General features: G+C 39.3%; 1 protein-coding gene across 10 annotated transcripts in view; it reads right to left on the reverse strand.

Annotated features, from left to right (window-relative positions):
• Window positions 1-1,951: 1,951 nt before the first annotated feature.
• The window catches only part of LOC119916055 (calcium-activated potassium channel subunit alpha-1), a 105,809-nt gene continuing 83,280 nt past the window's right edge, over window positions 1,952-24,480 (reverse strand). For 5 of the 10 annotated variants that reach the window (XM_038735916.1, XM_038735917.1, XM_038735921.1 and 2 more), the window contains 11 exons: window positions 23,404-23,497; window positions 14,312-14,435; window positions 13,717-13,941; window positions 13,075-13,267; window positions 11,999-12,112; window positions 11,686-11,778; window positions 10,629-10,759; window positions 9,715-9,909; window positions 9,147-9,265; window positions 8,796-9,017; window positions 1,952-4,313 (listed from right to left, as the gene is read on the reverse strand). In XM_038735916.1, coding sequence (XP_038591844.1) covers window positions 4,292-4,313; window positions 8,796-9,017; window positions 9,147-9,265; window positions 9,715-9,909; window positions 10,629-10,759; window positions 11,686-11,778; window positions 11,999-12,112; window positions 13,075-13,267; window positions 13,717-13,941; window positions 14,312-14,435; window positions 23,404-23,497 — 1,532 coding nt within the window. In that variant the 3' untranslated portion in view covers window positions 1,952-4,291. Of the gene's footprint in view, window positions 4,314-5,175; window positions 5,205-8,795; window positions 9,018-9,146; window positions 9,266-9,714; window positions 9,910-10,628; window positions 10,760-11,685; window positions 11,779-11,998; window positions 12,113-13,074; window positions 13,268-13,716; window positions 13,942-14,311; window positions 14,436-23,403; window positions 23,498-24,480 lie in introns of all 10 variants that reach the window. The other 5 variants (XM_038735922.1, XM_038735918.1, XM_038735923.1 and 2 more) reach the window with 3 other exon arrangements.

A 24,480-nucleotide genomic window follows, 5' to 3' on the forward strand; every position in this document is an offset into this window, starting at 1 on the left:
TTTCCTGCCGTCTTTCATTTCTGTATCAAAGGGTAACCTAATGCAAAATGTATATGGCCTTTGGCACAAAAGATGGTGGTGTGGCTCGGTACACGCAGATCTGTGTGCTAAAAGCTTGAAACATCTGTGTAAACACATGGCCTTTTTCCAACCATATAGACAATGTTCTCATAGCCTTAAGATAGATGTCCAAGGCAGTATACCTTGCCCTGGGGCCATACTGGAATGGCTTTGAACATCTGAAAAACCTTGAGCTTCAAGCAATGTCCACTTTCAATATCCCAGCTTTATAGCTAAGCATAGAAGAATTCAACCCATGGCTTTTATTTGACTCTTTGTTGTTCTGAGAATTGGATCAATCATACCAGTGCAGAGTGGAAATGTTTTGGAAATGATAAAAATACAGAAGTTTTAATGATGCAGTGATATCTGATAAGGGTGTTTTTTTTTTTTTGCCAGAAAATTTTCACATTTAAGGGATTTTTTAATATAACAGTGTTTGGAAAGGAAGAGACAAACAGAACAAAAAAGAGAGGACTTTCTGCCTTTGTTGTTGCTCTTTAATTCTGTTAATAGCCCGAGGTAAAGATTTATCTGCTCTTGTCAATTTACCTCAGCCTCAATATAAAGCACCAAGGTCACTTTTTCCTTGCCTGGCCCACAGGATTAAATTGTCATGTCACTCTAATAGGCAGCACAGGGAATCATTAGTCCAGCTCAGCTGCCTGACTGATAGGCATTTCAGTCCAATCATGGGAGTGTGCTGCCACAGGCCAGCCAGTATTGACACTGTGTCAGGACTGAGAGGGGACGCCTTAATCAGCGAGGACACTCTCAACATTGATTTGACAAGCTGCCGTAATGACCCCCTTGTTTTGGTAAAGGATCACTGTTTATCCAGGCTGGCATTGATGCACTTGGAGTGCTGCATTGTCATGGAAACTATTATCACCAGCCAAGCCTGTGTAGCTGGACAAGAGTTGTGTTCAGAAGGGACCATGGATTTGTGTTTATGTGTGTATATACATGCACATACCAGTGTGACTGGGGCACTGCATGGTGTAACTTGTAACTCAAAAGGTGGAGAGATTTCCTAGAAGCAGAAAATTATTTTTTTTCAGAACAGATGTTAACAGACACATTTTAATTCATTACTGGACTATGATATCTTAAAAATATATTACATATGTTTTAAATTAAGTTAAATTTAAACTTACATACTTAATTGTAAAGAATGTAGTTCTTCATTATTTCAGTTTCAATGAGAGCTCAACTAATGTTAATTCTTTTAGCTTCATGAGCACTGTTGCAGTTCTGTGGAACATGATGTCTGAAGCACCAGTAGACTGAGAGGGATTTTAGAAGCCAGAGCCCATTTCTAATTATGCTCAGTACATCACTGTATAGAACCTTTATTTAATCCATTAAATACAGATTTCCTTATACTTGATACAGTAATAACAGTATTTTTTTGTTGTGATGGCTACATGTGTTTGTTTCCTAAGAAGGTGACACTGCTGCTGGCAGGGAGATCAGGGAAATCAGCGGCTTCTCTGCGAGGTGTTAAGTCTGTAAATATTATTGGCATGCTGACAGTCTCCCACAGTGCCATGGTGTGTAAAATCATTAACAAGCAACATGATGGGCTCTCTCCATCCTCAAGGTGAGAATGTGAAGAGTGTTTTTATCAGCCATTATCCAGAGGGTGCACTGAGGTGTCCTGTGTCACATCACATGATCAGAATGGCAATCAGAAAGTGCCTTATGTCATCACACATTTATATCATTCTTTATATAAACAGTTTATCTTTGATGGACAAATGTGTAAAATGTATCCTACAGTTGCTATATAGTAACATTTTCAGTGCTGAGCATCATGCCCAAACAGTAGCCATTCAGGTACTGTAACTTCCTAGAAATGCCTGGGGAAAATAAACGACAGGACATACTGTAGAACACAATACATCAGCTTTTAATTTGTGAAAATACAAAATGAAATCATGTACAATTTATGTACAAGCCTATTTGTACAAGACAATAAACTGTATTTATTATTGGGTATTATGACATAGTCAGAAAATCAACTTAGCACTGTCATTGTATCCACAAGTCATGTGCTAAAAAAAATATCACAAAATAATACAAACTAGACTGCAATGCTGAATGTCTCTATACCCCACAGGTACTGTCTAACAAGAACACACTAGAAAGAAATATTTTACATTAAGCTTTAAAGATTTCTTTGAAGAGTACATAAAAATTAATTGCAGAAGGATCTGCTATTGACCATGGGTCATTTAAAAATTGTTTTAAGACTTCAAATTATTTATTAGAGTTCTAGTTATCTTCAGGGAATTACAGCCTCATAATAACAAATTCAACGATGCATTTTTAAAAGAATGGTCTCTAAGCTGGCAAGATGGAAAGCAAAGAGTACATTTCTCAGTCTCACAGCAAAAGTGAATTTGTGCTCAATCCAGCTAAACTAGAAGCCTCTTTTCGCAGCAGTGGGTCTTCTGGAGTCCTCCCTTGGCTTCGGCACTGCCTGGCACATTACTGGCACTGAGGAATGGGCAGTTTTGATGCTCTCTGTGCCAGTAAAAATGTCACAACCTCTCTCTTTTCACATCCAACATGTATCCTTGGCTGGACTGTGACACATCCTCTGTGGATTAAGGATTTTAAGGATTGCTTGGGTTGTTTTTTTTAATTTTTATTAACTTTTCTTTCCCCTTCATTGATTCTGATGTAAAATGACTACAGTGCCAATATAGCTATGTTGTATTATTTAAATAAGACAAGATTAATAACCACTATTAGCTCTGCATTCTGGTCTCATGCTCTTACAAACTGAAACAAATGACCCGTGTTTCATTAGACGTGTGGACATTATATCGGATATGATATTGATCACCAAGATGGTTTACGAACAAAATAGAATCTATCAGAACACAAAAATAGCCAAAATCACTTTTTATGATAGAGCTGTTTTTCAAGTATCTAAAAAATATGTCATGTCAGGCATGAACATGTCTGATTATGGCATTAAGATTGGTCATGGAGTACATATAAGCACTTAATGGCCTCCAAGACAATCCTGTGTCAAGCAGTGCTTATAGCCAAAGGAGGACTTAAAGATGCCCACTTCATGCGATATGTGGCTTTCACATTCAACTAAGCTACAGACTTTTAATAGGGTGCCATGCAATATCATAGTATTTGGCTTTACTGTCTATTGTGTCTTAAGTAAATTATTAGATCTGTCACTTTTAGAAACTGTGTGAGATTTTTGGTTATTTTCTAATATACAAAACAGCTCCATCATATTTGGCTATTGATAAAAAAAAAGAAGAAAAGAATATTCCTAAAGTTTTTACCCCTGGAGAAATGTTGCAGATACTCAAAAGCTTTACTTATTAAGATTTCTGGGGTTTTGGACATTGCAACCAGACAGTGACATGAAAACATTAACAACAAACGACTCAAAAAGGCAAAGATAAGACAAATATAAATGGATAGAGATAAGGCTGGAGCCAAATGCCATTTACACATGGACACTGGCCATCTTAACTGTCACAAATGTTGTGAATTAGCTCCAAATGGCAAAGGAATCACTGAGAGTCAGTCACTTAACGCCATTGTGGTGGGACTGCAGCTGGATGTAAAATACACATTTTAACATACTGTACAGAATACTGCAACACTGGGTATAATAAATGCAGTAGTAGTAGTTCTTCATCAACAGCTAAAAAGGCAACTTTTACAATTGCAAAACTTGATCAAGTTATCATAATAATCCCCTCTTGTAGTAGTACTTTGAATTTTTACATTGCTGTTCTCCTTCAAGTGACCCTCATTCCCCAAAATGGAACAAAAAAGTCATGGAGTCTGGTCACCACTAAAGATTAGCTGCACAAGCTAATAGATGAGTGGTTGCGACGTTTGGCCATGATTGTCTTCATGTATATTTCATGTACGTTTCTAAATCTGCTTGTACAATAGGCTTGCTGCATATGTGAATGAAGAAAGCAGTATGGTTTGTCCCTTCTAATGTTAATGGATGATTTGTGTTTGAAGATGAGAAGATATCCTGAGTCCCAGTCCGACACCTACACACTAAGTCTTCTGGGAAGCATTCAGGTGTCAGTGCAGTTCTGGAGCTCAGCACTCGTCTTCTGCTTCTCTGATGGGTGGAGTCAAGCTGCTTGTGGATTTATACTGACTGACTTGGTTGACGGCGAGTGTATTCACAGGCTTGATCTGTATGGTCCTCAGGTGGGTATCCTCTGGCTCATCTGTAAACCATGTCTTTTCTGAGAAAGAGCGAAAATCATATAGAGACAAACAGGAGGGACATCAGACAGTTAATGCTACATGGGCATCAATTACTGTTTCAGTGTTTGTTTATGTTTCAGGTGCACACAGAACATTGGGAGGGAATTGTAGATTTTAAAAGAAATAATCGTTTGATATTGAGTTTGTAGGAAGAAATTCTGACATGATAATAATATGCTTGAAGATAGTGGGTTTTTTTTAATGGCAGGTTAGTATCAATTGTTTTCACCTCTGTAATGTCAGTCATTTCATGGCCAATTTAGTTTTTTCATATATGCCATACTGCTATTGAAGCATACTGTTTTGTTGGGTCAACAGACATGCAGATCACCAGTTAAACAAAATCTGTTTTAATGTGTCACTGTAGCAAATTAGAAGTTAATACTTTTAACTTCACAATTCATATTGTCAGAAGTTTTTTAATCAGTTTGAAGGGCTTCAGGCTTTTGGCTTGATGCAACTTTTTTTTTCTTATACAAAAGAAATTGATAGTCTGGCATAATATACCGCTGGCCGTTCATCCACTTGGCAAAGTCCATGGTCATGCATTTTCATTAACATGACTTAAGGCTGTGGTGCTACAGTACATTAACATATGTGCCAGTAGATACATGTTGCCAATAATAAAACATCAAACACTTGACACAGAATAAGGTGAAGTAGCATCAAACCGGTCAGTTACAATCACAGGTTCTACTTTATAGTTCATAACCATGCGGTCCTGATGCAGTCATTTGGACACACTAAACTACTTGGCTTTCATTCAAAGGGCAAAATGTCAGCAAGGACATGACCGTGTTCAATGCATTATACATCATGCATAATCATTCACTTCCATACCTTGGCCCACTCTATTCATCCTTGATGCACTTTGGAAAAAGAAAGTAGTACACTAAATGTAAGCTAAATGGAAAATACTAATATGACCGTTAATATAAGTGGTATAAAAACAACAGATGCTCTCATTACATATGGATGTAGATTAGGTTAAACAGTATGGTGCGACCAACAACTCAACAAAAAATAAAGAAAAACAGAACATGTATCATGTCAGAAAATCTTGACGTGCCTACTGTGCATCTAGCCACTGTAGCATGTGTGAAGCAGCCATATTGTGTCCATGCTTGTTGCCAAAGGAATCAGAATGATGTCGTCCATGTTTTAGATGTAATTCAGAATCCCAGTGAGCAGCATGCAGCTAACATACCAAATGTTTCATATAATGGACTTAGACCAGCACAAAACAAGAGGTTGCAGCAACTTCATGTAGAGGTAAATCTGATTCTGTAAAATGTGCAAATTAAAGAATTTGTGCAGCTTTACATGTTTTTATTTCAAATGGGCATATATTACTAACCATAGAATGCTTGTAGTATTCATTCAGCAGCTGTGAAAATGTAACACGTGCTCATTCATTTTTTCAATGAACAATCAAACAATATTTGAATGTTTATATTTTCCAATAACAACAATATTATATTGGAAAGTACTTAGAGAATGCATACCTCTGCCAGTTCTGCAGTATCCTCTAAATGTGTTTACTAAAATATGTTGTAGATATTGTAGCTAAAATACACAAAACAACAATAATGCTTATTAACTCATAGCAGCCAGAATATTTAGGAAAAACCAACATCTGGAAATACTGTTGTACAGTAATGTAATAAGTTATGGCCATTTAAATTAGTCACGATGCTTTATTACCAACGTCAAAATGCCATGCTCCTGGATAGTGTTTGAATTGTTTAATTTTCTGGAGTTGCCCAGGGTCGGAGGCACCAGGTGGATTTGGTGATACTCATGGACCTCCGCTTGAGCACTTCTGTGTTTTTGATTTTTTCCCCCAAAATGAGTGTCTACATATGACTGCAAAGATGAAGGCTCAAACTGTTCTGTGTGTGTCTGAGTCTGTCCAGCAAACAGTATTTTAGAATTCCCAGCCTTCTTGGAGTCTCCAGTTCGGGTCCCATATAGGGTGTCACCTGATGAAGACACCATATTTTTGCTGGAGGCCTTTAAGGCTGAGGTGGAGGATCCGCCTGCCCAATCTAAACCCGGGTAGTGCTTTTTTACTTCTGTGCTGTCCATGACAACATATATTTGAGTATTGGGGGTGGTGATGCGCAATGGATAAGACACCTGCATTTGGTGTGAGAGAACCGGGTTCAATTCCCCACTGTGCCTGCCAGACAGACCTTATAAACCCAAATGCAAAGCTTTGGTGAACTGGGAACATCTGACTTAAGTTCCTATACACAAAGTCTGACTGGAGAGAAATTTCCTGCATTAAGGGGGCAGTTGGAGGTCATGTCCAAAGCTTTGCAGAAACAGCAATAAAGGGAGCTTTACATAGAGTTATGGCCCGAATGTCATTGGTGTCAACTCAAGAGCCCACCGTTAAACACCAGTGGTAAAGGAAGTCTCCAGGAGGCTTTTCAGGATTGGTTTGCCTAGCGGATTCCTTAATTGACAGAAAGGCCAGGATGACTGCAGCTTATGTGGTTGCAGGTTTGGGAGGCCATGGTGGAGGACTTTTATTTAGCCTTAAAATAAACCATCAGACAAAACTGTTCTCAGCAGGGGAGGAGGACAGCTTACTTCAACTTTTGTTTTCAACTTTTGTTAAACTGTTGAAACAAACTTTGAGGAACTGAAACCCAAATGAACAACCCTCAGGTGAAGAGGCAACACTGAAAGCCTTAATAATTGTTTATTGAGTTTATTTATTTTTTCAATGCACCTCTTCAATGTCATATGGCAGATGGTGTGTGGGCCCCCCTTTTGAATAAGGTGACCTGAAAGTGTGCTCCAATTATTGGGGTATTGCACTGCTCATCCTCCCAAGGAAAACTTATGTTAGTGTGGATTCTGCCAGGCTGGATTCCCTCCTGCTCGTGGAATAATACACAAGCTCTTAACTCAGGAATACTAAAAGGGTCATGGGAGCTTGCCCATCCAGTCTGCATGTATTGCAGGGACATGGAGACTGTTTCCCTCTTGGTGTCTTGGAGATACACTGACTATGAAGTGCTGGGGCTCTTGCTATGAGGCACTCGGTTCTTGCATAACTGGAGTGAAAACTGAGGCCCAGCCAAAGATTTGACATGCTATAGATTTTGTTTGTGGTTTTCATGGAAAGAATCTATAGGTGCCGCTGAGGAGTGGAGATTGTTTTTGTTTGACTTCAGAACTAGATCTCTGCCTTTTTGCCAATGATGCAGCTCTCTTTGACTGTTTGTAAACCATGGCCTTCAGCACACACTGGGATAGTTTGTACAGAATGTGAAAACATTGTCCAGTCTCTGGTAAAAATGTTATTACTGGTAATCCACTAAGTACGAATAATGATGTTCACATGTGAAGACAATGTAATTATAATGGTGGTGTACCTTTATTAATAATGGTAGCATCTTCTACTTGTAAATATCTTGACATAATTAATACTCCATGATGGCAAATAACATGAAAGTATAGCATTTGAATGTTAATGGAAATCGAAAGGCATTAAGAGGATTTGAGTACTTCATGACATAATATGAACTTTTAAGACATGGAATTTAAAGTGCGGTTCAAGTACAATAAGGTTCAGCTTAATTTAAACAAAACAAATACAAGTTCCAACAGAGCAAACTTGGAATGAAGATGGAGAGACCCAGTGACCTGTATCACAGAGGTGAGAGTTCTTAACACAAGAAAGCAAAGTACAACTAAAAGTCTAAAAATATTTGCTTACTCCTACTCTGTACTCTGGTTTTACTGTATATTGTGTTGGCCAATATCGCACAAAAAAAAAACATTTTAATCAAGATGTCATCATCCCAAACTGGAAGTGTTTTAATCATGTGTCACCTGTGTGTGCAGTAAGAACAAATCATTTTAAATGATGAAAAATTTGAAGATCTGTGTACGTGTCTCAAAGTTTACTATTAACAAAATGTTATCTGTTGATTCAGACATATATATTATACCTTATAACTGCAGAGGGCTTTTGGATGGGGTTCTAAAATTGTGCCCTTTGGTCGACAGCGAAGAAATAAATTCTACGTCATAATAAAAATGTCATTTGAAAATCATTACCCCAATAATGACAGAATTTCTCACAACCCTGGTAAAAGTGTACTGTAGCTTTTAGCATAAAAAAATTCAGAAGTATGGTAACAACCAGTGGATTGAAACAAACCATGCGGCTCCCAGGAAAAACAGAAGCCCTTTGTGGTTGCCCTACTCCATGATGTGGCCCTGCTCACGGGGCAAACCACACTATTTTGTACTGTATGGGGTTGTTGAGTGCAAACTAAGACATACAACACATACATACACCATCAGACAAACATACACACATAGACACCCAGACATTTTACAGTCTGTCTGGACCCTGCAAAAGGACACACAGGACAGTAACTGTTGGCAGGCACTGTTTACGGACAAAGACAGTCAGAGAGCTTTAGAGGGGCACATACTTTTGTTTGTCTCTCGAGTCCCTGCTTTTAGTGCGGTTGGTGCGGTTGGTGGTTTGGATAGAGTGGACGGAGGAGCTCTTTTTGCTGGAGGAATGGGATGAATGTGAAGAGTGGGAGAGGCTGGTTCGAGACTGGCCAGCGTTGTGGTCAAACTGCATCAGGCAGAATATCAGGTCTGAGGGCACCAGCTCAAACGCATATGGTGGATTGGTTATGACATACCTAGAGGAGAAAGGGAACAGATGGGAAGCCAGTTGTAAATTTAGTGTATGTAGAAGTGAAAAAGTTTTTATGCCTTTTTTTGTGTGTGGCTCTTTTGAGCATATAATTACACATCAGGTCCATACTCACCGTTTGGTACATTGGTTCTGATTGTTTAGATGTGCGTCTCTTAACCGATAGATACCAAAGCACAGCATGTTGTATGTTTTCAGGGCTTTACAAAACAGGTCACCATAACAACCGCCATCCTGCAAGACAGTGACAAAAACAAAAAACTCTTGACAGTGCTGACCTTTGAGGGAATAATGGAGAGCTGGAAAGTCCAAAATGCAGGAAGCTATCTTGACTTATCAATTTTACTTAATTATTCTCTGTCTGAGTATAAACTGTTCCAAGAAAGTGGTTTTCAGACAGTGTCTTTATTGGAGTCTTTATTGAACTGTGTTAACTTATTTTCCTGTTAGCAACTGAGCAAATGTATGAATATGAAATGTAATATTGCTGGGATGTTTTTCTCTAAGTGCCAATAGACTTATCTTAGGATGACAGGATTGGATTAAAACTCTAAAATTCATTTTCACAGAGCTCACCTATTTTTAGACATACAATCCCTGTTACTCTGAATCCTTCCACAGCTCCCACAACACAAGCAGACAAAGATGTGCTTAGCCTATGGGTGACAAGATCAGTCACTTACCCCAAGGTCTGCAAAGGGCCCGTCGTACAAGGCCAGCTGTGCCACACGACACCTGTCCCTGTTCGCCAGGGTCTGTGGCGTGCTGTAGCCGCCTCGTAATGCATTCTCCTCTGCCAGCAGCCCCTCCAGCTCTGGCGTCGCCCCGCCTGTTACCAGCGTCCGGATCAAGGTGAGGATATTATCATTGAAGTATGTCTGAGGGAATGAAGGTTGAGAGGGGGTAAATCCTTAAGCAGTCGCCACCAAAGTCACAACTGAACCTTCTCAAGTGCCAGCCAGGCCGAATGGGGCTATGTAAACCTGCTCTGTTGCTGTCACATTGAAATAATTCAGTTACTGCAGGTTACTCTCACACTCATCAAAGAGAAACACGGGAAGTCCATGTATACATTCATGCTGTCCAGGCATTGTCTTAGGGCTAAACATCAGACAATTATTTTAAAAAATACAACTTAAAGTTATCGTTTTTAATTTTAAAAAGGGCAAATATCTGCCCTTTTCTTTGCACCGCAGTCTATTGTCTCCCCCTGCTTGTACAGCACAGTGACATGTCCCTTGGCTGCTGACAGGACTATCTACTAAAATGATGGATGAGGGCTGTCTATTAGGTAGCATTACCTTTGTCTTGACTGGAGCACACTTGAAGGCAGCTTTGTTCTAACCTCACTCAAACTGAAAGGCAGACAAGTGAAGCCATCATACCTAGTACAAGTTCCAGCCTTGTCATCTATTGTTTTAACGTGAGTAGAGAGTGCCTACATTGTTTGGGAGGGGCAGAGGCATTCTGCTCACTGTTCTGATATCAAAACACAAGATTTATTTGCATATTTCAGATCACTGACAGATATTATATGTCACTACACAAAAACCTCAATCATAAGCTAATATGTTAAGTTAAATCAATTCTGACTTACAGCACTCATTAAGGAATCCAGCACACTGACTGCGAAGGCTGTCCCACATGCAAAAGGCTGAGTGAGGTATAACTCTGTGTCTGGGTCGTCATCATCATCTTGGTCCAGGAACTGAACATTCGAGTCATTCACTGTGGGGAAACATGTAAATTTCTTTCTTATTTTTAAATTCTTCATTTTCTGCACTACAAACCAGATCTTATGGAAAGCATGGATTGTGGGCTTAAGCATACTTTAGGCAAATACTCGATTGACATGAAAAGGAGGACACAAAAGTACAGTGGTTTGTGCACAACAGTGAGTACCTGCAGATATGGAATGTATTAGAAATCTGTATATGGTTTGACAAATTCTCCTTTTCTTGGATCCAAATTTGGACAAAATTGTTGTTTTTTTTAAGCGACTGAAATGAAACCAACTTGCCTCTGCCACATTCCATATCCAGGCCATTCATGCACACTCATGACGCCATGCATATTGTCAAAGCTCCAGGCCTTGATTCAAAGTCCTCCTGAAGTCAATATCAGTAACACCAATATGCCATTGTTTGTCTTGTAAATCCAAGACAGAACTTCCAATTACTTGTACTTGCATGTCAAAACAAATGAAAGTATCTCATTGCCCCAGAACCTTCTTTGAAGATGTCTGAGCACAAACACACATGCAGCAGCTGGAAGAAAGTAATGATGTAAAATTTAGTTGGAGAACTGCTACTTCTGTGAGGACAGAAATAAATGTCAGTCATATCGACAGGGCTGAGATGAAAGAAGTGCACGGGCCAGAGAATGTGATCCGACAGAAGATGCTATGAAAACAGCCACAAGGACTTCTGAGGGATCAAAGGCCCTGTAATTCTAAGAAAAATAAAAGGAACATTTTTGAGATAAGGGGCCAAAACAAGTCAGGCAATTTCAACCAGAACCAAGGGTAAAATGTGCTCAAAGTGATGCCATGGGAATGGACTGAGCCGCTTGTGCAGCGAGAGAAATAAAAAGAAAGCTGATATGGAGGCAGCAGCAGTTACAACACTGCAGTACAGGACACAGGCACTTCTTACCCAGCTCAGTTATTATTTGTATGCTGGTCCCACTGCTTTTATCCTGACTGAATGAAATCACAGGCAGTTTTTTGCCTGGCTTTGCTAATGGTGCTAGACAAGTGTTGAGGAAAAAAAGTTACTGGAGCATGTCAACAAGGGACAAAGAAAAAACATAAAAACTCCACTTTTAGTACGGTTAATCAAGTGTTGACAGCCTCTAATTGCAGAAATTGTGTTTTCAGATCTGTTAACAGCTACATAACTGAAAAAACATGCAACAGTAGAGCTAGCATATCAATCAACTGACACAAATATACAGCAGCAAGCATACCTAGTTCTGTTATGATGGGAATATTTGCTCCAGTTGTGACAGAAGTCTGCCTTACTAATCCATGGACTGGGCTGTTTTCAGGAGAGGATCTATCCATCCCTGGTGGTGTGAAGCCTAAATTGACACACACACACACACACGCACACATATAACATAAAGTACATCTATTAATGCAGTATTCAATACTTCATCAGAGGCTGCAAACAGGCATATCAGCAGAACAAATACGCTGGGGCTATTTCATCCATTCCCAGCCAGTGCTAAAGCATAAAGTTGCTGAGTGCGATGGTGCCGTATTCTTGACAAGGTCTAATATTAGTCCATATATAATAGATGTGACATACTGCTCATTTTGTTTTCCTTAGATTGTGTGTGCATGGAGACGGAAACCTTTTACACACACACACACACACACACACACACACACACACACGCACACAAAAGCATGTACAGTATGGAGCCATGAAATAGAAAATAAGTGACGCAAGATTGAATTCAAATTGACTTGACATTCGTTGCTTTCCTCAGACTGACAAGTAAGCATATTAAATCAGTGATGCTGTATGTATTATACATACGCAGTGTTTTGACATCCATCACTTACTGCTGAATAAGGCAAATGCGAGGTCATACATGTGTTAGAGAAATAATGAAATTGGCAGCGATTTTTTTTCTGTCTCCTCAGGTCAAAAGGTTTCTAAAAGCATTTCTTGACCATTATTGAAAGCCATCTCAAGATAACTGAGTGCTTCAGTTGCTGTTTTGAAAGCTGTAACATGCAATATTCATAAATTACACATTATATACACATTATATATATTTTTCCTATATACTGAAAAATTTTAAGAAAAGTGTGTAAGCCAGTTAAGGCTTTTGTGCCAATGCTGTGCTTGTTGCCACCAATTAGGTGTGTGGAGAAACCAGTTGTTACAGTAACCTGAGGAATAGTCAGTAGGGTTTACTGTCAAACGCAGTGACACCAGGTCAGCCAGGCAGCACCCAGTGAGGGATATTTTCTGTGCCAGGGCCCTGTCCCTTCCAGGCGGTGCAGTGAACTATGATAGGGCGCTCCTTACCTTGGGAATTAGCCTGCAAGACCCCGATGCTGTCGTCAAACAGCATGGATTTGATGTTGAGTGACGCCAAGATGCATTCTTTGTCCTGCAGTGATGCATCGTCAATATTGTTCTGATTCGCTGACAGAATGACACACATGTCGCAGAGGTTAATGTTGACAGCCCTCAGATCTGCACGACTCAACGGTGTGCCCTTTGAGAGGAAGTGAAGGAGGGAATTTGTTATCTCACCTATAGGATACAACAGGTAAATGAAAATGTAGCAACTTTTCCTTTGCAGTTATCAGCCTCAAGCCTAATGTCAACCTTGTATCCTACAAAATACTTTTATACACAACTAAATTACTTTGCTAAATTGCTACCTGGTCTCTTTATTGGAAGTGTTCTACAATCCCGAAGTGTGGCAATCAATCCAATAGTTGTTAAGATATTTTAGTCCGTACCAAAGTGGTGGGCCGACCAACAGACAGACTGAGCCATACTGCTATTATGGCTAAAAACAGCATTACGTTTGCTACAAAAAATATTTGCCAATGCAAATTAGTTGCATATGATAGTCATTTTTAGGAGACAGGGTTGTTTATTTTGTCTAACCTGTTACAGTAGATGAATATTTGAAATGGGTGATTTTGTTGGACTCACAGGTAGAATGGAGACTTTTGGAAAATTGTGAAGAGTCTCCCACTCCCGCTTCAGATACTCAAGGGAGCCGACAAACACGATGTGTTTCAGCTCATGGTAGTGAAAGTTGCTCGCTCTCAGCGGCATGACAAAGTTTCGGAGGCCGATCAACGCCGATTTCACATCTCCAAATATGCACACGACCACGTGACCGCTCAGAACAGTCATGGCTGCCTCGCTCCGGGTCTGAGAGAGAAAGAAAGAACAAGCAAGAAAAAAAATATGTTTATGACAGAAATGTGGCATAAACTGCCTTTTCTAGCAAATGTTAGTGCTTTCTCTTCTGTCTGATGCCTACTCACCCGCTAAAATACATCATGCAGTTCATGACTGCAATAGACTATGAAAGTAATTTGAAAAATGGCATATGTATTAGTACAAGAAATGTTCTATGTACAGGGCCCCCATATAGCAAATGGCATGTCAAACACCTCATTACAGAGTGTTTAAGTACCCTGTCAACCTCTGATGGTGCTTTGTGACATGACACATCTGTCACCGGGGAGAAGAGTGTCAGGGACAAATGACGTGTGCAGAGTAAAAGAGCAGAACCCACCAAGATGACCTTCTCGATGTCTTTGGACGGGCACCAGTGAAACATCCCCGTGGAGTCGTATTTCTTTACGTTCTCGTCCATGCTCTCAATCTGCTCGTTCCCAGGGATGAAGAGCGGGTCATGTCTAATCAAACAAAAAGACGGGAGGGAGGGAATGAAAGAATACTATCACGCACTGTAAATGTGGATTAAATGAAGTAGTTCTTGGCATTTGACTAATAAAGCAGAATTATGACATAATAAAACTGAGAATATAATTCACAGACACAGATATATGATAATACTAAGGAAAGGATTTTTTATATAGCTCCTTTCAGAACAAAATCAAGGTGCTTAACATGGGTAAATCAAGATTAAAACATCAAGAAGATGAGTAAAATGAAATACAATACAATAAATTGAAGTATATAATAATTAATAAAAAACAAAATAACAGATTAAACATTTAATAGTAAACATTCAATAGGCCATCAGGGTATTTAGGGGTCTTCAAAAAAATCAGTTGTACTCAAAAAAGTAGCTTTCTTTCTTTTTTTCTCTCTTTTGTCATCCTTGTCAGAGGCCATCTGCAGAAATGCCAACAAAACTACCATGTCATCAAGCAGAGAGACATCAGCAGCGGCAGCCAGGCGGAAGGAGATGGCAGCAACACACTGTGTTGACTGGCATGAGCACGGAGATGCAATTACGCCCCCTTACTGCATACAGCTTTTGACGTAGTGTGCTGCGTGGTAAAAGCTTTAACAGACCAGACTTTAAATATTTTAGCAATTTGCCCAATCATATTTGCTTTTCAAAGTGAAGGGTATTAATGTTTAAACAGAGCATCGAAACTACATAAAGGACTTTCACTGAGCGCAGTGGTGAGCTTCATTCTCCCAAACACTGACCACTAAAGTGCTTTCCCGACATGAGTACCTGCGGTTGTACCACGCTTGTTCTGGTCAGAGTGATATGATATTTGTTCCAAGAAAACAATATATCAAAAACAATCATCCGACCTATAAACCTTTACACTTTCACCCACCCCAAAAAACAGAAAACAGTTCAAACATACAATTAAGTAGATTAGATTTAACTTTAACGTGCTATACATGAGGCCCTTTTTTGAACCACACATCACATTGTTATTTGAAGCATTTAAATTTACCAAGCTTTTAGCTCAAAAATGGAGTTCCTTGCTGTTTTCAAGTAGGGTTCCTGCAGTTCTGTTGTAACCAATTTAAGGCATTTCCCAGCTATTCATTTTATAATCTTTCTATCACTGTTCAGGAGCGCTGGACCTATCCCAGCATGCATGATGAAAGAGGTAGAGCATGTCTATCACAGGGTTAACACACACACACACACACACACACACACACACACACACACGCATACAGTCGAACGACAAACACATTAATTCACACATTTACACCTTAGGGTAGTTAAGGCCATTGGATACAGGCGAAATCAGTTTCATGATTAATACGAATATTTTTCTGATATCGATATATTGTGTATGTATGTAACCTCACACATAAAATAAAGTGATAGTCAATGCAGTGCAAACTCTTCACACATGCAAAACAATAACTCATACAGTTATAGTTTTTAAAGGTTCAGTGTGTAAGTTTTAGTGACATCCAGTGGTGAGGGTTACGAATTGCACCCCCCCTCCCCTATCCAAGCAAGTAGTATAGCTACGGTGCCTGAGACAGGACAAAAGATGTCCTCTGTGAGTTAGCAGAGAGTTGCCAGTCAAGAAATGAGGTTTCTTTAGATAGATTTATTAAGAAATTATATTAACTTCATTATTCAGTAAAACCATGTTTTTTGAACATTATTGCTCATTAATAAACAACAGCGACATCAAGAACTGAAGTGCTACATGATGTCTCATACTCCTGTAATACAGTATTTTACATCTTGGGCGGGTTGGCTCATCTGGACTAACATACCAAAGTATCATCTAGTGCAGGGGTATTCAATTAGATTTCAAAGAGGTCTAGTTAGAGAAAATTTCCTGAAGCAAAGGTCCGGAACATCAAAACGACGAACTTGCGTTATCATTCAGTACTATAACCTATAGTTGTATCAATACATGTTTTTAGTCAACAATGGACTGTCAAATCAAATAATATTTCAGTCAGTTTTCACATCAAACTGGAAGGATAATAAATAATAACTATTCAAATAATAAATTCTAAATTTATTTATTTAACAAATTAAAGTGCCTAATTTTTAGAAAAAATGTAATAAAAAGTGTAGCTTGAAGTGATGAAGTGTAGTTTTAACCAATTTTATAATAAACACTCAACACATCATAACAAATGAACAGCTGTAATGCCTCCTCTTCTCTTTCATTTCCTCTTACAGAGCTACCACTTTCCTACTTTCTGTTCAGTGAGAAACGTGAGCTCCAGCTAGTATATTGGAGATCTATGAGATATTCTGGTTTTGAACTGCCCGTGGGAGGAATGTACATGTAAAAATCTGTACATTCTTGATTAAAAGTCATGTGAAATCTCTTTTATCTTTCGTCTCCTCAATTCGGGTGTGTTTCCAAAACGTCTCTGGTGAATCTCGCAGACTCGACTCGCAAGCATCGGTATGCACAGATTTGATTGGCTGAGCAACGTTACATGAGACGATTGGAGCACATGCGATTGGTCTGTGAGTTTCCTGGTCCTCTAAACCAGTACAGTAAATGCTAGAAAAGCTGCGCGGGTTAAAATAGAAACGCTCCGTCACAAGGTAGTAAGTCTCAATTATAAATGGGCTGTAGGTCGGCGGTCCGGAGAGGACGGCGGTTGGGTCCGGATCCGGACCGTGGTGCGCCTATTAGTGACCTCTGATCTAGTGCATCAAGTATGACCACTGACAGATAACAGGAAAATAGAAGCCTCACTGTTTCTGCACCACAGTCCATTATAAACCACATAATACATGAAGTTTACAATGGCATTGTCAGGTGAGGATCAAGGCTGCTCTTGCTTTGCTTAATTAGATGAGCAATCTGCAAATCTTACCAAAATGTCTTTTTTCTTTTTTTAAAATACAACAGAAACACAAAGTAGTACTGACAGCCATAATTTCAGCTTGTGGTAAAACGGTGCATTGTTTTTAATGGGCATTTAATAATAATAATAATAATCTTTATTTGTAGAGCACTTTTCAAAAACAAGTTACAAAGTGCTTTAAGTGTAAAGACAATAATACAAAAACAATACAAGATAAAAGCAAGATAACATTAAAAAGACTAAAATACACGTTTAGGATAAATATAAAATTAGTAAAATAGAATAAAATACAAGGGATAAAATAAAGTCAAATAAGATCGGGAAAGGCTCTCCTATAAAAGTATGTTTTAAGAAGGGACTTAAAAGAGTTCACTGACTCAGCCGACCTGATTTCCTCGGGCAGGCTGTTCCAGAGCCTCGGGGCCCTGACAGCAAACACTCTGTCCCCTTTAGTTTTCAGTCGAGACTCTGGAACAGACAACAGACCTCTGCCCGAGGATGTCAGGGTATGTGCTGGTGTGTATGGGACAGTTCAGAAATATAACAAGGCGAGAGGCCATGAAGAGCTTTAAAAGTGATATAATAAAAGTAATAGAATTTTAAAGTCAATTCTAAAACATACTGGGAGCCAGTGTAATGAAGCTAAAATAGGAGTAATGTGGTCATATTTCTTTGTTCTGGTTAAAAGCCTGGCAGCTGAGTTCTGGACAGTCTGGAGTCGATCAATAGATTTTTGGGTTAAACAGGTGAAAAGGCTGTTGCAATAATCCAGGCGTGATGAGATGAAGGCGTGTAAAATGGTCTTGGTGTCCTTAAAAGTTAACATAGATCAAATTTTGCTATATTTCTAAGTTGATAAAAACATGATTGAACAAGTTTTGTGGTGTGCTGCTCGAAATTTAAATTACTATCAAACTAAACACCAAGGTTCTTTGCCACAGGCTTAATGTGATTTACTATTGCCATCTGCTGGGACTCGATGACCAGGATTTCTGTTTTGTCTGAGTTCAGCTGGAGGAAATTACTTGACATCCATTTTTTTAACTTCACAAAGGCAGTTGTTAAGTGAACTCAGCATTCCAGGGTCTGTGGATCTGACGGGCAAGTATATTTGTGTGTCATCAGCATAAATATGAAAAGAAATACCATGTTTATGGATAATATTTCCAAGTGGAAGCAGATACAAGGAAAACAAAATGGGTCCTAAGACCGACCCCTGAGGCACACCGTATTTAACTGGACAGAATGAAGAGACATAGTTGTTTACAGACACGTAAAACTTCCTATTTGACAGGTAGGATGAAAACCATTCTAGGGCAGTACCAGAGATCCCCACCCAGTGCCTCAGTCTGTCTAACATGATGTTGTGATCAATGGTGTCAAAAGCAGCGCTAAGGTCCAGGAGTACCAGGACTGAGCACATACCTTCATCAGCAGACATTAAAAGGTCATTGGTGACTTTAAGCAGGGCGGTCTCAGTGCTGTGGTACTTCCTGAAACCAGATTGAAACTTTTCAAATATTTTGTTATTTTCCAGTACAGTGAGCAGCTGTTTGGACACAATTCTTTCTAGAATCTTTGCAATAAAAGGCAGTTTTATTGCCAATAATTCATCAGCTGTTTTGTCGCAGGAAGGACACATTTCTGTCCACGTAACAAAGCCATAACAGAGCGCTGGAGAAGAACTACATGAAATTACAATCCAACTACTATCCAACATATTTTTCTACCAGCGCAGTAAAAGTTTAGCTGGCTGATGCTTCCATGCTCTATGCTAATGTTACTGTTTTATTGCCAATTACTGATCAGCTGATTGTCTCGCTAACGTAACCGGCAAAGCCAACCTACAGGCTGGAGAATAAGTAGGCGACATGAAATTAATCCAACACCACTGACAGGGCAAACACCTCTCTTCTTCTCTCTGTGATTATGGCCAGCTTCATTCGTTTTCATTTGCATCGCTAAAGTCTGACAAACTTAAGTTAATTACCTGTCCAGCAGAAAACAGAAAACTTCAGCTGCTCTTTGAAAACATCTGTCCCACATTATAGCCTTCCATCTGGGAATTTCCACATCCGTGATTTCTGCCGTCAGCTGTTTGTATCTGTCCTGACTCCTCTGGCCTCATGGTATAAAGATCCACAGGCTGTCGGTATGCTCGTTCATTTGTCCAAATGTCACTTCTCTTCTTACTTCTAATAAACCAGTGACTCAGAGACTGTTTATTATAATTATTTTTATTCCCTCTTCTTCTTTGTACGTTTTCAATGTAGTGACGGGCCTCTACACTACACTATTATACAAGCAGAAGAAGAACGCCGTGATGACGAAACGGGCTCTGTAGCGCTGTTTGTCCGTTGTTGGCTACTGTAGAAACATGACAACACAATACAGCGACCTCCACAGCAGGTGGTGCCTGTGGTTATGTAGAAATAAATGTCTCATTCTAAGGTAATAAAAACATAATGGTTCATTATGTAAGGTTTGCTCAGAATCATTAAACTGGATACCAAATTGTAAGTTTCCAATTCACCTGCTCTGTATGTCTTATGACTTTTGGAGGAAACTCACACTGAGAAAAGGAGAACATAGAAATTCCTAACCAGCCGATTCGGTCGAACACCATCTGCTACAGTGGCAACTATGCTATCTATGGGGGCCATGTGCTGCCCAACACAATTCTCTTTGCCCTAAATGGACTTTGTCAGATTCAGATCAGAGTTGAAGATGTTATCTTCTGAGACTCAGACAGAAGCCTTCTGTCTCAGTCCAAAACCTTTTAAATACTTAAAAGTCTTCTCCCCTTAAGAAGAGCATCTCTTTAAAACATATGAGTACTTTAAAAGAATGCTACTTTAAGTAACATGTTAAGTATGCATGAAAGTGTCAGCTGAAACTACCATCCCTCGGGTTCCGAGAGACTGGAGCCAAAAAAGCCTGCCTTGGGCTTATTTACCCTCAAGGCAAGACCTGGATTGATTCAAGAATGGGAGCAGCTGGAGAAGGAAATGTCTTTTCTGACATGTTCTACCTCTCAGAATCTCATCTGTCAAAGCAATTCTAATTTGAAAGGACACAGTGTGTGCACATTCAATTCTGAGTAAAAATATGTAAAATATTATTTTAGTTTCTTTCTAGCAGTATTTCTGAAAAACTCAGTTTATATTGTGATTAATAGTCTGTAAAATATAAGGAAGTTGTGAAAATAACCCATTAAAATTTCTCAGAGCTCAAGGTGGCGTCTTCAATTTGCTTATTTTGTCCAAACAACAGTCCAACCAGCGAATGTTTCACATTTGTGCTTGACAAATGATGTTGTAAATCAATAAATTCAGCTCTATGTATCTATGACAAGCATCTTCCATAACTCTTGTTGTACTCTATATCATCGGCTTCTGCTTGAGTCTGAAATGCAAGTTCTAATAAGAGTGAAAGCATTTAGTGGTTTTACACCTTGGCTAAATATTTCATCAGAAGTCGAATGTTTCACCACTCACTCAGTGGAGCCGCTGTCACTTCAGTTTGTCCTTGTGGAGATGACTGGTGAGGCAGAGCTCTGCCAGGATAGCTATCGCTCACTGTCAACCATGACGGCCTGTCACTATCCCGCACTGCCAATTGCCTCAGCAGTCCTGTAGCAGACACGACGTGTATGTCACGGCGCGGCCCAATGTGACCGAACACGTTGTGACATCCCACAATTAGATGTGTCTTATGACCCATCAAGGAGCCTGTGGAAATGGTGTTAATTTCAGGGAGGTCGTCATCACTAAGTTCCGACAGGACGTGTTAGTTTGCTGATACATCTGGAAACAGGAGACAGTTATGCTTCCACAGCTGATCGCTTTCTTCTTTTGTGCGATTCGTTTCATTACACAGAGCGGAGGCGTCTGTGAGTGTCACTTCTGTAAGCACACTTCTAAACATTCAAAATGATCAGCAGCATAATTCACTACTTTAGTAATAAGATGACACGTTTGACAAGACTTCACACGTCATGACCGCAAAACATAAAGCCAGGTGTCTTCTAGAGGAGTGTAATGACAGCTGAGAGAGACAGAAAGTAGAAGCTAAACATGCATATTATGTAAATTTTCTATTTCAGCATCACTGCACTAGCTTACTCTAACACCGCACAAGCAGCAATGGCAGGCAAAGTCTTTGAAAATCTTCCCCATCATGCAAACTGACAAAGGCTTGCTCTTGAAAACCCACAGCCAATCTGTTGATCATTACTTATTTACAAAGGCCTTGAGGCCGCAGGTCCTGTAAAAACACATTTGATATAGTATACACCAAGATGTTTTTTTGTCTGCTTGTTGCAATGAAGTATCCCTTAGGCTACCGCAGCGGATCCCTCTCCAGCATGTAGGCAGCAGGCACACTGAATGAAATAACGCATCCACCTGTATAGTATTAGCATGGCAAGTAGATTGATTGGTTTGGTGGGCTGATATTTAGCTGATGGCTATGGCATTAGAAAAGGCGGGTTTTGTTACCCAGGAGTCTGAAAATCACCTGGAGCGTTTCAACTCTGACACCGCTTTGAACCAAATCAAACAATCAAACATGGGCAAACGCCCACCTGAAAAAACAGAGGCCATAGATCAAAGGAAAATGCTAAATTATGCATATAAACACTCCTCTTAGATATAATAAAAGTCATTTTATGACTACTTTACTATATTTGCTGATCTGTATTGAATAATTGTGTTAAACAATTCAGACATTTGTGGATTTCATGGCTAAATGTCAAATTATTAGCAGCCATATTAGCAATGGGAACATCTGTCAGTTTTAATTATATTTCAACTGTACAGTTCCACTTTGTATACGTCAGGTTGCAAACCTCTTGCCTGCTTCCTTATAACATGGCATTTAATGACAATGACTATTACTATTGCGATCCTTGTAATGGCTTCTTGTTAAATAACAGCGTTATCTCCAGTCAAAATCAATAAGCACCAGTTTAATTTTATAGGACAAGATAAAAGCAAGGTAGCATTTGAATTTTCCTTTTATTGTGATGATACATATCATCTGTGGCCTTATAGAGCTCAGAGGGATCCGACAATAGATGAATAGCCTTGGGCAATCTATCCTTTAGAGCCTCTCTGACTGGCTGGTGCTGACATTAGTGCCAGGCCTGTTTAAGAGCTGTATGCGAGTGTCACTTTGGACCACGTGGTAGAGAGCCCTCTGCAAGTCTGATATGTTTGCAATAAAAACACATAAACATTTTCTTTAAGATGTTTCCATAATATATACTGCTGAGCCTGACCAATACTGTATTTTTGAGGTTGATACCAATATTGATATTTGAGAGTAAAAAATCCGGAAACAATATGCCAGCAGGTATGTTTTTTATATAAACACCATTTTGATTTAACAATAGATCAAATGTATAACCTCAAAGGGCTCCTGTAGTCGTGAACCCACAGAGACTTATTACTTCACTCTGCAGATCCCCTCAGGTCTATGCAGCATTTTAGCAACTTTGAGCTCATTGTTTTGATTTTACAGCCCATAACCTCATTGTTTTGGTTCACGATCAACCTTTTTCCTGCCATAGCACCTATTATCAGCAAAAATTGTCTGATAAATGCCAAATAAGTTAATTTGATTATAAACCAACTGTATGTTACCTGCACAGCACCAAACGGCAAACAGACAAAGATGACTAGCTGGTGAACATAGTGGAGTATTTAACAACTAAAGATATATATTTCCCTCAGGAGATGGTGTAGACCTAAAACAGAGCTAAAATGAGAGTGAATATTGGACTTACATTTGTTCGGGGTACAGAAACAGGACTCTAAATGAATGCTAATGTTGCTCCATGTGTGGTGGATGTAGATATAAACAAGTGGTTGTTAAGAGATTTGTCATACCAGCTTTATAAGATATATAACAGTGTTGTTTACAGCTTGTTGTGCTGCCCCCAAGTAGCCAAAAAATCAGTTGATGCAGGTAAAAATTTGGGTATTAAGAATTTTAAGAATGTACTGAGTGGCAAGATGACAAAAATGAATTGTATGTTAACTCAACACAAAATAAAATGAAGCAGAAGTGTCATCTTTGTTGTCCTACCTCATTATCTTGGGTGAGGAGTTTGGAGAATTCCTCATGTTTCCATTTCGTTGCTTTTTTTTAGGCGATAATGCCAGCTGTTGGTCCTCTTCAACTGCAACAAAAGGCAATGGCATCAGCGAGCGAATTATCAAGATCATCTCCCAAAAATCCATAAATCAGTGACAGCAAAAGAACAACACAGCACAATTTGAGGTCAGTGAATTCAAAGAGATAATACAGTTACAGAGACATAAAGTGGAAAGAGCGGTTGGGTGAACAAGATGGAGTGGAGACGACACTTTAACTAGTGTACAACGGAAAACAGTCCAATGTTTGCATGATGACGACAGGGTACATTAGCACACGATTTACATGATTGTGTATGAAGATGCAAACATGCAATAGTGCCATCATCAACCATCATGCCAATTGCTGCAATCTCATCTGTGAGGTTTTATTCACCACTCTCTAACTTGAAGAATTGCTGTAATCCACATGTCAACAAGTTCATAATTCAAATAATGTAGTACCACAAACACATCAAGGGGTATTAGGATACTTATTTTGAATCCCTTATTTGTTTTTTCCCATCAGACCTAGATTGGGAAAGCTTCTCTTTTGGCTATGTTAATCACTCACATTCTCTTTTAATTAAGGTAATAACTTGTAAACATAAAGCATCCAACATTATAAATAAGGCTCCTTTTGTGCCAATAGTGAATCCAGTCTGGATTGCTGGTCTTTCTTCATCTTGGGAGTGACGCCCTTGGCTCATATAATTAGCTTGGTCCTCATGCCAGAGTGATTTATGTACAGCTGAGATGCCCCTTGGACATTGTCTTTATCGCTACACAAAAATGCACAGAGCTTTTCATAGGGAACGAATTACAAGTTTTACCCTGGGGTAAAGTAATCAGGCAAATATTTTCACAAGCTAATATCGGTGTTGAATAACACCATGGCAGTCGCTGGTAAAATAAACACAAGCAACAAGAAATGTGTTTTTGCTAATCGCATTTTAACAGCCATTGTTAACAGTGGGAATAGCTTGTTACAGGTCAAGGAAAATACGCTTGAGTATCTTTTAATGATGCT

Source organism: Micropterus salmoides, unplaced genomic scaffold, assembly GCF_014851395.1.
Source record: "Micropterus salmoides isolate LMB-PRFRI ecotype aquatic unplaced genomic scaffold, ASM1485139v1 Ms_hic_scaffold_21, whole genome shotgun sequence".
Lineage (NCBI taxonomy): Eukaryota > Metazoa > Chordata > Actinopteri > Centrarchiformes > Centrarchidae > Micropterus > Micropterus salmoides.